The 12,734-nt window shown below is 40.1% G+C and overlaps 2 protein-coding genes across 2 annotated transcripts; one reads left to right on the top strand and one right to left on the bottom strand.

Annotated features, from left to right (window-relative positions):
* The first annotated feature begins 267 nt into the window (after positions 1 to 267).
* LOC144090314 (putative gonadotropin-releasing hormone II receptor) lies at positions 268 to 4,304 on the top strand. The gene is made up of 4 exons (XM_077621728.1): positions 268 to 445; positions 1,578 to 2,101; positions 2,721 to 2,925; positions 3,000 to 4,304. Exons 2-4 carry the CDS (start codon positions 1,583 to 1,585, stop codon positions 3,500 to 3,502), a joined length of 1,227 nt encoding a protein of 408 aa, XP_077477854.1. The 5' UTR covers positions 268 to 445; positions 1,578 to 1,582; the 3' UTR covers positions 3,503 to 4,304.
* wdr93 (WD repeat domain 93) lies at positions 1,428 to 11,693 on the bottom strand. Its single transcript, XM_077621740.1, has 19 exons — positions 10,913 to 11,693; positions 10,182 to 10,294; positions 8,981 to 9,182; positions 8,794 to 8,858; positions 8,623 to 8,701; positions 8,458 to 8,522; positions 7,905 to 7,974; positions 7,737 to 7,809; positions 7,589 to 7,653; positions 7,332 to 7,418; positions 7,125 to 7,256; positions 6,058 to 6,262; positions 5,691 to 5,751; positions 5,140 to 5,296; positions 4,864 to 5,050; positions 2,967 to 4,785; positions 2,697 to 2,909; positions 1,841 to 2,110; positions 1,428 to 1,776 (listed from the first exon to the last, which is right to left on the bottom strand). Exons 2-16 carry the CDS (start codon positions 10,284 to 10,286, stop codon positions 4,710 to 4,712), a joined length of 1,629 nt encoding a protein of 542 aa, XP_077477866.1. The 5' UTR covers positions 10,287 to 10,294; positions 10,913 to 11,693; the 3' UTR covers positions 1,428 to 1,776; positions 1,841 to 2,110; positions 2,697 to 2,909; positions 2,967 to 4,709.
* Between the last annotated feature and the right edge of the window lie 1,041 nt (positions 11,694 to 12,734).

Raw genomic sequence — 12,734 nt, forward strand, 5'->3', positions numbered from 1 at the left:
GACGATACTGTTTGTATGAATAAACAAAAGTACTGTCTTGTATAGCATTTAAGGAAAAATACAAAAAATCTTACCAATGTGCGGCTTCTCTGAGGGGCACTCGTATGACCTGTTTAGGAGACAAAAATTGAATGATTTATGATGCATTATTAACAGACTAGTTTTCAATGTAATATTCACGTACATCATTTTTTTCTATTTGAGGATGAGTAGAGGTGAGGCCACACCTTTGCTCTTCTCTCATTGGCACACAGGCTGCGTGTGGAGGATGAGTGAGACTGCGTGCCTGCATTCAAAGAGAAGCTCTTCATGCTGGACTGAATATTTCCTTTAAAGCCTTTGAATATATACAATATTAACAAAAGCCTTTTTTCCCATTTCATTCCCTGAAGGTGTTATTGCAATCTTTACAGGACATGTGCAGAAACTCTTTTCTAGACGGCGGGTGAGTCCAATTTTGCGTGTATTTCCCATTAGGAATGCAATAGATTTGAGATAAGATTTGATTCATGCATGAAGTTGTTTGCTTATTTAGTAGGACTAATTATGGTGTTTTTTGTTGTTGAAGTATATTTGTGTACTATATTCAAGAGGCTCAGTTAGGAATATAGTTGCAATGATATATTGACATCAAACAGGTCATTATTAAGTGTTAATAGGGGAAATACGTTTTTAATACTTCAGTTAACTATTTAATTTAGTTTAATAAACTCACTGGCTCCTATTAAACATCTATTGCCATTAATAAGCATTTTTTACATTTTTTTACTATCACTACACTGCAAATACTATACATATTTTGGTCCAAAAATATAAACTTTTCATTCATTTCCCCACTTCACTATTTCAATAGTTTAGTCATTATTATTTTTAAATATCTGCCTATTTCTTGATACATTTTTGAAATAGCTCTTGCCCCTTATTCGAAATGCATGAGTTGCCATTATGCAAATAAGACCAAAAAAAGGTTGTGGATCAAACAAAGTGTGAGCACACGAGCTAATAGACGAGTTCCCCATGAATATGGAGTGAAGTTCAATCGTGGTTATTATTGGGGCTTTGGAATAAATCTTGTGGTTAGAATGTGTGTTTTGCCATTAGTAGTTATATTCTAGGCCCTAAAGGCAGAAATGCATCATGATCTGGTACTGGACGGTCATAATTCCTTTGAAATTGTTTTGCAAATTCCTGCACATTCCAAAGAATCTCACTTGGGGTTAACTTAAGTCCTCTTGTTATTTTTGGGTTTAAATTAGTTTGATAGGCTTCAGTCATAGGTTCCTAGTTTGTGTTTGTCTTGAGCCAAGGGACTACAGTAATCCCTCAAATATCACGGCTCTAACTTTCGAGATTTCACTTCATTGCAGATTTTTTTCTGGGGGATTTTTTTTGTTTGTTTGTTCATAAAAATGTGAAAATCCACGCTGAAACTTATATTTTTTCTTAAATAGGGGTGACCCTACTTCGCAGTTTTTCGTTCATCACGGTCATGTCTGGTCTACATTAACCGCGATAATCGAGGGATTACTGTACCACTTTTCCATGAAATGTATCTCTCTCTTTGTTTGGTTGAGCAGAATGCATGTTCCTCTGGAAAATGGCCACTAGAACGTATCAGGCATCCGGCGAGTTCCAAGTCGGCAACGTCAGTTGCAACGCGTCATGGCCGTGCCCGGAGTTGCCCACCTTCACTACCGCCGCTAAAGTCCGGGTGATCGTCACCTTCATCCTGTGCGGCGTGTCGACCTTCTGCAACCTCGCCGTGCTTCGCGCGGCCTACGTAGACGGCAAACGTAAATCTCACGTCCGGGTCCTGATCGTCAACCTGACGCTGGCCGACCTCCTCGTGACGTTCGTGGTGATGCCGGTGGACGCCGCGTGGAACATAACGGTGCAGTGGCTGGCGGGCGACTTGGCCTGCAGGTTCCTGATGTTCCTCAAGCTCCTTGCCATGTACTCGGGCGCCTTTGTCACCGTGGTGATCAGCCTGGACCGCCAGTCGGCCATTCTCAACCCGCTGGCCATCAACGAGGCCCGGAAGTGGAACAGGTGCATGCTGGCGGCGGCGTGGACCATGAGTGTTCTGCTGTCTGTTCCTCAGGTCAGCTCACTGAAAATCGGGTCAAAATATCCGTGTGCGGTCGATTGGTCGCCGGTCTTTTGGTCGCCCGGACCGCGACAACGGGCGACCAAAAGACCAGCGACCAAAAGACCAACGACCAAAAGACCGGCGACAAAACAAGGTAAAACAACACGGTCTACGCATCAATAAAAGCCAACAATGGCCATGAGCAGTTTCACTGAGCCGACATTTGAGTGTAGAAGAGTTTGTATGTACGTGAGTTGTCCCCTTAGGAAGGTACGTCCGTCAGGGTCTTAACAAGTTCTCCAACAAAAAACAATAAAAGTCCGGGAAATTTGGAGCTTTTCTTTAGCCTAATAATTAATAGGGCATTAAGTATGACTAAATAATAATTCACAGTTTGTATTTAGAGAATTTGAGCAACGATTTAAATGGTAATTATCAATAACCTTCCGGGCGACCAATCGACCGGCGACCAAAATATCAACGGCTCCTTTTCTGGCAATGAAAAAAAGTCAGGAATACAAAAGAGTGAGAATTAACTCTTAAAAAAGCTATCAATTCATTAATGGCTAAATTGGGAGTTGGCCATCCGAAAAGGAGTTTGACACACCTGCCTCAAATGATTCCAACTCAGATGTTCCTGTTCCACAACGTGACCATCAAGGGTCCCGAGGACTTCACGCAGTGCACCACCCGAGGAAGTTTCGGGAGCCGCTGGCAGGAGACGGCGTACAACATGTTCACCTTCTTTTGCCTGTTCCTGCTACCCTTGGCTATCATGATCATCTGCTACACCCGGATCTTCATGGAGATCTCCAAACGCCTGAACAAAGATAAGGGTGAGTTTTAAATGAGCATTCTCAATAGGCAAAACCAGTACCTATTTATGACTCAAACGCTCTTCTCCGCCCAGTTTCTTCTGCCGAGTTACATTTGCGCTGCTCCAAGAACAACATCCCCAGAGCTCGGATGAGGACCCTAAAAATGAGCGTGGTGATCGTCTTGTCCTTCATCATCTGCTGGACTCCCTACTACCTGCTGGGCCTGTGGTACTGGTTTTTCCCAGATGACCTGGAAGGGAAGGTTTCCCACTCGCTCACCCACCTGCTGTTCATCTTCGGCCTGGTCAACGCCTGCCTGGACCCGCTCATCTACGGCCTCTTTACAATTCGCTTCCGCAGGTTCCACCGCGGCTCCCGGGCCGCCGCGGACGCGGAAACCAACACGGTGATGACCGCGTCTTTTGCCGGCGCCGCCAGCGATGCGTCAATGAAACAGGAGGCGATCTCTGGTTGCGAGGATGCGTCCCCAACGGGCGACGACGCTAACGACAGCGGGATGAACGGAAGCGGCTTCTTAATGACACCTGACAAGGCGCAGAGAACTGGAAACAGAGATTTGGAGAGCATCATATGAGGTGAAAACTAATGAAAGCAGGACGTGTTCCCGTTTCCAGATGGAAAATGTAAACAGTATGAACCATTTCAAGTCCATAAAGACATGGAAAGGCATTCAAACACTTGAATGATGGTCTGAAAATATGGGGGGAAGAAAAATGTTGTATTAGTATATCTATGTAATATAAAGTAAAACTCGCCATAGTAGATCGTGATAACCCATAAATTTCCCTTGCAAATGAAAATATTTCCCCTTATGGAGGAATATTTCATGAAACCTCCCTGACCTGTGTTTGAATAATGCGACTCAACTTTGACATAAATGCTTTGTATCTTACCATATATTCCGCTATATTTTCCTTCAGCAAACCTGATTTGAGTCCAAATGAGGGCAAAGCCATGGTCATTGTGGCTGAGGCATTGTTATGGATGAGGGGATGGTCTTTGTCATTTGGCCTATGAGTCAGTCCTGATAAAAAGCCAGCGACCCCCACCGAGGCCTGGCTAATGCGGAATTCTATTTTTTTAGTTTAAAGAATGCTGACATCATGCAAAAGATCTACATTGCATTACATGTACTGCTGCAGAGCGCGTGTTCACACGTGCGCCATGTGTCTGTCAACGAAACGGAATAAGCTGTCCCTGTGAACCATTTTAATTAACAGTGCTACACGTTTTGTTTTGGCTAGCAAACAGACCCTTTGTAACTGCGACACCAACATGTTTGAGTCTATTAATTTGCCCAAATGGCAGGTTTTTTTTGGTAACCGAAATAAATAATTTCCACACCTTTTCCAACATTAATGTAACCTGCAGTTAATTCCATTTACTTTTCATTTTTCCCCTCTACTGTCTGAAATGACATTCGACAGAAACATTCCCACTTAATGGCAAGCCAAAGTACGAGTATTAGTTTTTCTAACCCTTTCATGAACAAATTATCATTTTCTTTTTTCACGCTTCCAAGGCATTTATTAACTCATTGGCTGCCATTGATGGGGCTAGATGCCCAATCCAAGTTGACTAAGTGGAGCCATTGAACTGTCCCTGAAAGGGTTAAGACAATTTCTCACTCCTTTTGTGAAAGATCACGCCATAAAAAAATAGCCCCAGCCTAAAATTATAACAGTGAAATTTAGAATGTTAATTTGCACACAAATCCGTATATAGACAAAAAAAATATTAAGTTCTGATTTATTAGAGAACCTTACGGGACCTTAACACTTTTACATTGTGGTGGCAATCCTCAGTCGCTTCCATGTCTGTGTTATTGATTTGTGTCTTTCATCCATTGACAGGGCTCTATAAATAAAAACAACAAAAATATTGAAGAACAATATGAAAATAACAGTAAATGACGGAGAGATAAATCATGTAAACCTTTGTTGGAAGTACAAGTTGCAGGCTTCTTCTCCAGTCACGTTTGGCTTTTGTTGCCATGGAGATTCAGAATGGGAGAAGACATAGGGTCTGATGGCGTCGTGATCCTCGAAACGTAGCATTAGAAGTCGAGGCTGACTCGGATCCTCTGGGGACGACTCAGTGCTAGGCGAGGGCTCCTCGTCAGCTGGAGGAGATGCACAAAACTTAGCCGTCGTGCTTTACCTTCCTTTCGTCGTAGACTGATTGATAAAGAAAGTTTAGTTTTCCTTGTACCACATATGAAGAGGACGTGCTGTTTGACATTCAGAGCATAGATGGGATTGCAGGGGTTTGCCAGCGCATGATGAGCCGGAAGATACAAGTCGCACACGGTGGCTTTGTTGACGACATCGTGCAGGAACATTTTGCCGTTGCGACACAGCACCAGAGACTTACCCGAGAACCCGAATACAACAAAGTATTGCAAGAGTTTCAACAAACATTTCTGCTGCTTTGACTCATTGGCTCCAGTTGATGGCAATAGATGTGCTGACTTGGCAGTTACAATGGGTCACAATCTATTCACTCATCGGCACGTAACACGCATTGATCATTTAGACGTTAATTTAGTAGCATAACTGATTTAAATCAATTGGGGTGAATTGAATTTGCCTGCAGTTTTGGCACAGGGTGAATGACGTTGGTGGTCAAATTCTATAAAAGTCTAAATCATTCACTGCCACTGATAGTGATTACCTGGGAGGGTTGGCAGGAATAATTCAATGAAATGGGTCGGGTGTCTATCCCCATCAATGGCAGCCAATATTAATAAGATGTTTCATTACCAAGCCCTGCAGGAATGGCACTGACGCAATAACAGTTGGGAGATCATTGCTGTCTTTTGGCCTGTGTATGAAATAAAAAAATGGAGATTTAGGACATTACTTACACATTGGAATTAATAGCCAACAATCCAAAATATTCCATGGCACCTTTTAACAAATAAACTTGTATGCCTCCACTTACAAAGGCTTCAATTTACAGATGTTTCAGGTTACAAAACACTGATATGTAAATTATTGTTCCTAAATACTAAATTACAAAACATCAAAACGAAAAATCTAAGTTACAAAACCAATTCATTTTGTAAGTAGAGGTACCATTGCATAAACTCCATAGTAGTGTGCAATAGGGAATAAGTGACCCGATAACCTTGGCGAGAGCTGATGGGTGTCGGTGGCGACTCCTCGCTCCGTGCTCACGACATGGACGGCGCCGCTCTCGCAAAGCGTCACAAGGTGGACTTCTCCCGAGGCTAACGTCTGACTGTTATCGGCGCACGCAGGCCAATAATCGACAAAGTGCAGCCTGAAGAAGGGGCTGTCTGTTGATACTCCAGAAATGGGCAATGGCGAGCCTGAGGGAGAGAAACATTAGGAGTGTGACTCAAACCAAGTCTACACTAAATTGAGGGTAGAAGTAATTAACCAACAGAGTCGCACAGACATTTTTCATTGCGTGAAATGACTCAGCCTCATTATAGTGTTTTGGCTGAGTTTCTCAGAGGGAAATGCTAAATATATCTTTCAGTCACGCTATACTAAAATGTGCAGCTGATATCAGAGCTGTAGGCGCTTTTTTTTTAAAAGGCAGCTGGCTCGCATAACTATTTTTGATATCTTAGCTGCTGTAGTCTCATCTCATTTTCTGAACCGCTTTATCCTCCAAAGGCGGGGGACACCTTGAATTGGTGGCCAGCCAATCGCAGGGCACAAGGAGACAAACAACCATTCACACTCATACCTAGTGGCAATTTAGAGCGTCCAATCAGCCTACCATGCATGTCTTTGGAATTTGCGAGGAAACTGGAGTACCCAGAGAAAACCCACGCAGGCCCAGGGAGAACATGCTAACTCCACACAGGTGGATCGACCTGGACTTGAACCCAGGTCCCCCACTGTGAGGCCGACGCACTAACGAGCTGCTGTAATGAATTTTTAGATTCATGTTTCTCACCCTTCATGCCAAATAATGTTAATATTTGAATTGACTGAATCATTTTCAATGGCCATTGTTTACAACCTTTGCTATAACATGGGGAATGTGACGCGAGTGTGTCAAGTGAGTAAATATTTCATTTCTGCGAACAGTAGTACCTCATTTATCGCGCTTAATAGGTTCCAAGACCTGTCAATATTGAAACTGTTGATTTTTAAAGCAACTGCGATTCGTCTATCACCGTCAACGGCAGCCAATGAGATAATGACTTAGATACTCACTCGATAGTCTGTCCCAAACGCACAGCAGTCCGTTGGTGAGACCGAGCGCAATAAAACGAGTGCACGAACTGACAGCTGAGCACACGATTTCAGACGCATTGGGCCACAGGATCAACGGTGTCGGTTCTGGATCTGCTCTAAAACAAAAGAGGTCCAACATGTGACTGATGGATGCTTTGGTAAAAACAAATCAAGTCCTGCCGCGACCTTGTTTGCCCTTTGCCGTTTTAGACAACAGCAGGTAAAGTAGATTGTGACTTCCGGTCCACCAAAAACAGACAGAAAGAGGTGATCCTGCAAACAATTAGAAAAACAACAACCCCATTTTTAAAATGCATATTAATGAGAAATCAATGTTTTAAACTCACTGGTGAAAAAGATGAACTAGAATAGCATTAAACTAGACATGCTTGAAATTTTCTACGAAGAATATTCAAAAAAGTACAAAAAAAATAATGACAAACCTGTTTTTGCTTTATTTTTTCCGTAAGATTGACCACAGCGCATAAGAAAGTGTGGAGTGCAGTGTCTGGAAAAACAAAACAAAACAGTATAAAGACGAGAATGGATCAGCTTCTTGCATTTGAGAACTTTACATAAAGTTTACTCTACCTGGGTGGCTCACTTGTGTCATCCAAAACTAAAAAGTTAGACAATATATTGGGGAGTGTTGTCGTGATTGCTGCTATATAAAAGAAAGGATGCTGGGTAAATTTCTTCATTGAGATTTTGCTTTGCAAAGTAGTCCATTGTGTTTATTAATTTCTGACAAAACACTACCAGTTGATGGATTGACTCGATTCACCCGGACAGCAGCAGACCATTTCATGTTTGCAGAAATTTTGGGATCCTGCAAAACAATGTGAGTGTTTCAAACTACCTATATTTCTTATTCCCGAAGAAAATGCATACGGAACACAAAATCAAGCATAGTGCATTTCAATCTTAAAGAGACACAATTTAAATATGGTATTTAGATGTTGAAATCCATATGATTGTTTGTAATACAATATAAAAATTGTGTCAAAATTAACTTAGCATTCCAAATCGATTAGCCACCATTAATCCATTATTTAACATGACAGCATTTTTTTTAAATCTGCACCTTAATAAATAAAATCTGCATTTAAAAACATTAAGCTTATTTGGGTGGTATTCATGTGTGACCATAAAAAGTGAGAAACTATACAAAAAAATTATGACACTATATATATAAATATACAATCGCAATATAAAAACACACATTCTCAATATGTCTGACTATATCCTTATTTTTAACAGTTTGACAAATAATGTTTATTACAGCATATACTACGATACTACATTATACTACCTTTAATTCTCTCAGCCAGTCTTGTGTGGGAAAGTAATATATTTCAAGGCAAATGTCACTGTTGTCTGAAAGCAAAAAAAATAGAATGAATGTTCAAATGCAAGCTGAATGACAATTTCAGAACCAAATGGAAAAAGTTCACCTAAAAACAATCACCGTACTTACACCTCATTATTAGAGCTCCATGCTCGCCTCCTTTACATAAATCAAACTCCAAGCAAACACTCCTCTTGCTAACATCATCCTAACCCAAGAGAGAGAGAGAAAAAAAAAATCCTCAAATTTTGTACAATGTGTATTTTCAGTGAGCTTATCATTTTTTTCCACAAAACTCACCATCATGTTAATAACACTGAAACATTGAATGGCCTCTACGTTATACACGAAGACCCTGGCAACCCCTGCAGTGAGAGACCACAAATGCAATTTTGGTGAGGTGAAAGATGGAGGCACAATTGGTCAAATTTGAGCTGTTTCGAAATCATCTAATAACAGGAAAAACCCTGGTGCATGAAGTACAGACCCATGTCATCAAGTGTAGCCAGCAGATAGACAGTCCCACCGATGCAGGCCATGTGAATCGAGGTAATCTCTATCCTATCCTGCAGCCACTCGGCTTCACAGCTCAGACTATCCGCCGACCACACCGATAAGCCTCTGGAGTGACCGAGGCTCAGGTATGTTCCATCATCTGAACACGCCAGGCAATTGGTATTCTCCGGAACCTACAGGATGACACAGGATGCACAGAAAGAGGCTACAGACTGAGAAGTGATTGAAAAGACACAAATATAAACAGTTCGGTGTACATTTTTCAATTTAAAAAAAATCACATTAACTCATCGGCTGCCATTGATGGAGGTGTCCAATCATGTTCATCTTGCTCCTGTGTTTATGACTAGTAGAGGTCCAATCCATTGTGAGGATTGGCAGCGAGTCTAGAGCACATGTGTCAAAGTGGCGGCCCGGGAGCCAAATCTGGCCCGCCGCATCATTTTGTGTGGCTCGGGAAAGTAAATCATGAGTGCCGACTTTCTGTTTTAGGATCAAATTAAAATGAAGAGTATAGATGTATATTAAATTTCCAGATTTTCCCCCTTTTAAATCAATAATTGTAATTTTTTAATCCATTTTTTCTGTGTTTTTAGTTCAAAAATCATTTTGTAAAATCTAAAAATACGTATATAAAAAAAGCAAAAATAAATATTGTTTTAGATCTATAAAAACTGAATAGTCAGGGATTTTAATCCAGTTCTTTTAATCCATTTATAAAAAAACATATCTAAATATTATATCTAAAATGGTCCGGCCCACGTGAAATCAAATTGACGTCAAAGTGGCCCGTGGACCAACCCGAGTCTGACACCCCTGGCTAGGGCAATTAAGTTACTCAGCTTTATAGTATATAACTACAAAATTTCCTTTTGAGATGTCCATGACAAAAGGAGCAGTGAATTTGTCCTCAACAACAATAACAGGACCAAAGGAAAGTGGGATTTTGAGTCCTCCCACCAGTTGATCAAAACAGTAATTCATGACAGGCCACAAATATAGAGCAATAAAACCCACAGAACAAAGTCAGCACCGTCCAAAGTGCTTATCGAGAGCTTTTTCTAATTCAAGCTTTTTCTCGTACACCGAAAAAAAAACATTCTTGAATTCTCTCCACTTCTGCTTAATTGGAAAACATTTTTAAGGAGTTTAGGTTCGTTGAAAATACGTACCTCCGTGATACTGGTCAAGTGCAACGTTGGTGGTTTCTTGATGAATGTCCTCACATTGCCAACAGACGTCATTTCCGACTCTGCTGAACCTTTTCGGTTATACATGGACAAACCTAATGAAGACAAACTCATTAGATAATGACTAAGTGTTTAAACATTTATACGACACACATTAACATAACGCATTGGCCTACATTGAAGGAGCTGGACATCCAATTTATTTTAACTGCGAGAGGCTATTGCAGCGCTGTAAATAGCACTAAATTATGACCATACCAGTATAAATGAACTTGGACGTCTCTTGCTGTCAATGGCAGCAAATGACTTCAATACTATGAACTGTTTTCATTCATTTTAATTGTATAAAATTTGTATTAATTCGTTTCATTTAATGAAACATTAGTATTTCAAAATTCAAAAGATAAAATATTGAAAACAATTATATAATCATAATTCAGACTTGGTTTCCACATAAATCGACATAACGTTTTGGATCATATAAACAAGTTCTATTATGTGAGTGCTAGATTTTACAATTTTTAAAATATTTATATTTTGATATTATGACCAACAAAAAGTCACCAAAAAGGGTTAAAATGCACCACTTGAAATATTAGTGGACGCAAACGTAGCTAGCTAAAAGTTAGCTACTGCTAATTTAGGATGAAAGTGACGACATATTTTAATACGCTTGCCAATTTAGAACAATTACGAAGCGAGCGTTAACTTACCAATTTGTAGTTTGTAAAAGAGAGAATGAAAATACGTGGTTGTAATATCGGAGCGACGCTTTATCAAACAATCATAACGGAATTCAAAGTTGGCGTGCTTGTCACTGACGTCATGACAACAACCCCTCTATGGAAACGGCGAGATTATGGGATGCTGTCGCGAGGAGAAAGGGGCGGAGCCAAATATGGGTTAGTTTTTGACATCGTTTCCACAACAACACAAACTTTACGTTCGTTTTTAGTATCTTCTCACTGAAATACTTGATAAAAATGTTTTTGAGAATTACACCATATATCTCGATCTCCCAAAACCTTAGATTTTGGGGTGTAAACGTTTTTGAAAATCCTTATCTGACATTTAAAAAGGTATAGAGTTCCATTTGAATTGGAAGATCTGACAGCAAAACATTTTTCCCTCACAAATAAAACATGTCTGTGTTTCATCCCAAGTGTATTCAACTATTTTGCATGTCAAAGCTAACTCACAGGAGACAATAAAGAGTGCAAAAATGTACATTATTTGACAAATACATGCTTTCATTTCATTTACCAATATGGCATCATAATTTCCTGAACCATCTTTACCTGATCCATCAGTACTTGTATGCATTAAAATGAATCAAATATTTGAATTTACAGGAAATACAAGGCATGATTTAAAACAGTCACCCACATCATGTCCTGAAGTCCCTGTCTGGTTTTAGTAGTGGAACATTTCTTGAATCGGAATGTCATGTGACCTTAATCTGCAGTAGAGGACGGAAGGCCTTCTAAAAAAATAAAAATACATTGGGCAGTTCCCAGAAAAAACACTTCAAAAAAATAAATAAAGATGGTTGATGTGTCATGACGACAATCAATTTATTCCACCAGTAGCCAATTATGTAAGCAAATGAAAAGTTTTACTTAAATACTGGAGTTTGGGTGTGGCCTTTGAGTACCTGCTGTGCAATTTTAAAAACAGATAAAACTCTCAAAAGGACTCTTGCACAAAAACAGTGAATACACAAATGCTCATAAAAGAATTTAGGAGCACATCGACAGAACAGGAAATTAGTTCACCAACCCTGATTTAAACACAAGAGCATCTCCAGGGACTTCTTTAAGAAATTGAGCCTGAACTCCTATAGGTCGTACAACTTCACGAATACACTATACGTACGTACCTCTCCAAAAGAGAACAAAAGAAGAGAAAATAGGCACTAGCTATAAGCAGCAACCCAAAGGCTTTCTTGGAACATTTTGAAGGAGGCAATGCTGATGTAGATTCAGAATTTTAACCATTCCCTTTTGGTTTCCATGAACCCTTTCATGCATATTTTTCCCAGCCCTAAGAGAGTCCCTATTTAACTCATTAATTGCACTTGAGCACTAGACATTCAATCCATTTTGAATAAGAGGGACGAATGGTGCTGAAAGATGAGCATTCGGGCCAGTCTTCACATTTTAAATGAAATTTGACATCTATTGCTCAATGGCATGCAATGAGTTAAGTATTATGAGAAAAAAACATTGTGTTATTTGGGGCACTAGCTAGTGTATTTCTGTTGTTATTCATTTTAATTGAATAGATTTTTAACGTAACATTCATCATTAGGAGGGAGGAAAAAACGGCTATTGTATTTTCACGACTATAAGGCGCACATAAGTCTTAAATTTTCTCCAAAATAGACAGGGCGCCTTATAATCCAGTGCACTTTATATATGGACCAATACTAAAATTGTTATCACGATAAAATAAAATAAATCAGTCAATAGGGTACACCATCCTCTACAGCTCTAACAACTACAGCAAGCAGCCCCCGACTCTACTATTTTCCCC

Source organism: Stigmatopora argus, chromosome 2, assembly GCF_051989625.1.
Source record: "Stigmatopora argus isolate UIUO_Sarg chromosome 2, RoL_Sarg_1.0, whole genome shotgun sequence".
NCBI lineage: Eukaryota > Metazoa > Chordata > Actinopteri > Syngnathiformes > Syngnathidae > Stigmatopora > Stigmatopora argus.

Coding starts and splice junctions, on each gene's coding strand:
- LOC144090314 (XM_077621728.1), top strand. CDS start 1,583: ATGTTCCTCTGGAAAATGGCCACTAGAACGTATCAGGCATCCGGCGAG. Junction 2,102..2,720: donor TTCTGCTGTCTGTTCCTCAG/GTCAGCTCACTG, acceptor ATTCCAACTCAG/ATGTTCCTGTTCCACAACGT. Junction 2,926..2,999: donor ACGCCTGAACAAAGATAAGG/GTGAGTTTTAAA, acceptor TTCTCCGCCCAG/TTTCTTCTGCCGAGTTACAT.
- wdr93 (XM_077621740.1), bottom strand. CDS start 10,286: ATGTATAACCGAAAAGGTTCAGCAGAGTCGGAAATGACGTCTGTTGGC. Junction 8,702..8,793: donor TCAGTGTTATTAACATGATG/GTGAGTTTTGTG, acceptor CTCTTGGGTTAG/GATGATGTTAGCAAGAGGAG. Junction 7,654..7,736: donor GACACAAGTGAGCCACCCAG/GTAGAGTAAACT, acceptor TTGTTTTTCCAG/ACACTGCACTCCACACTTTC.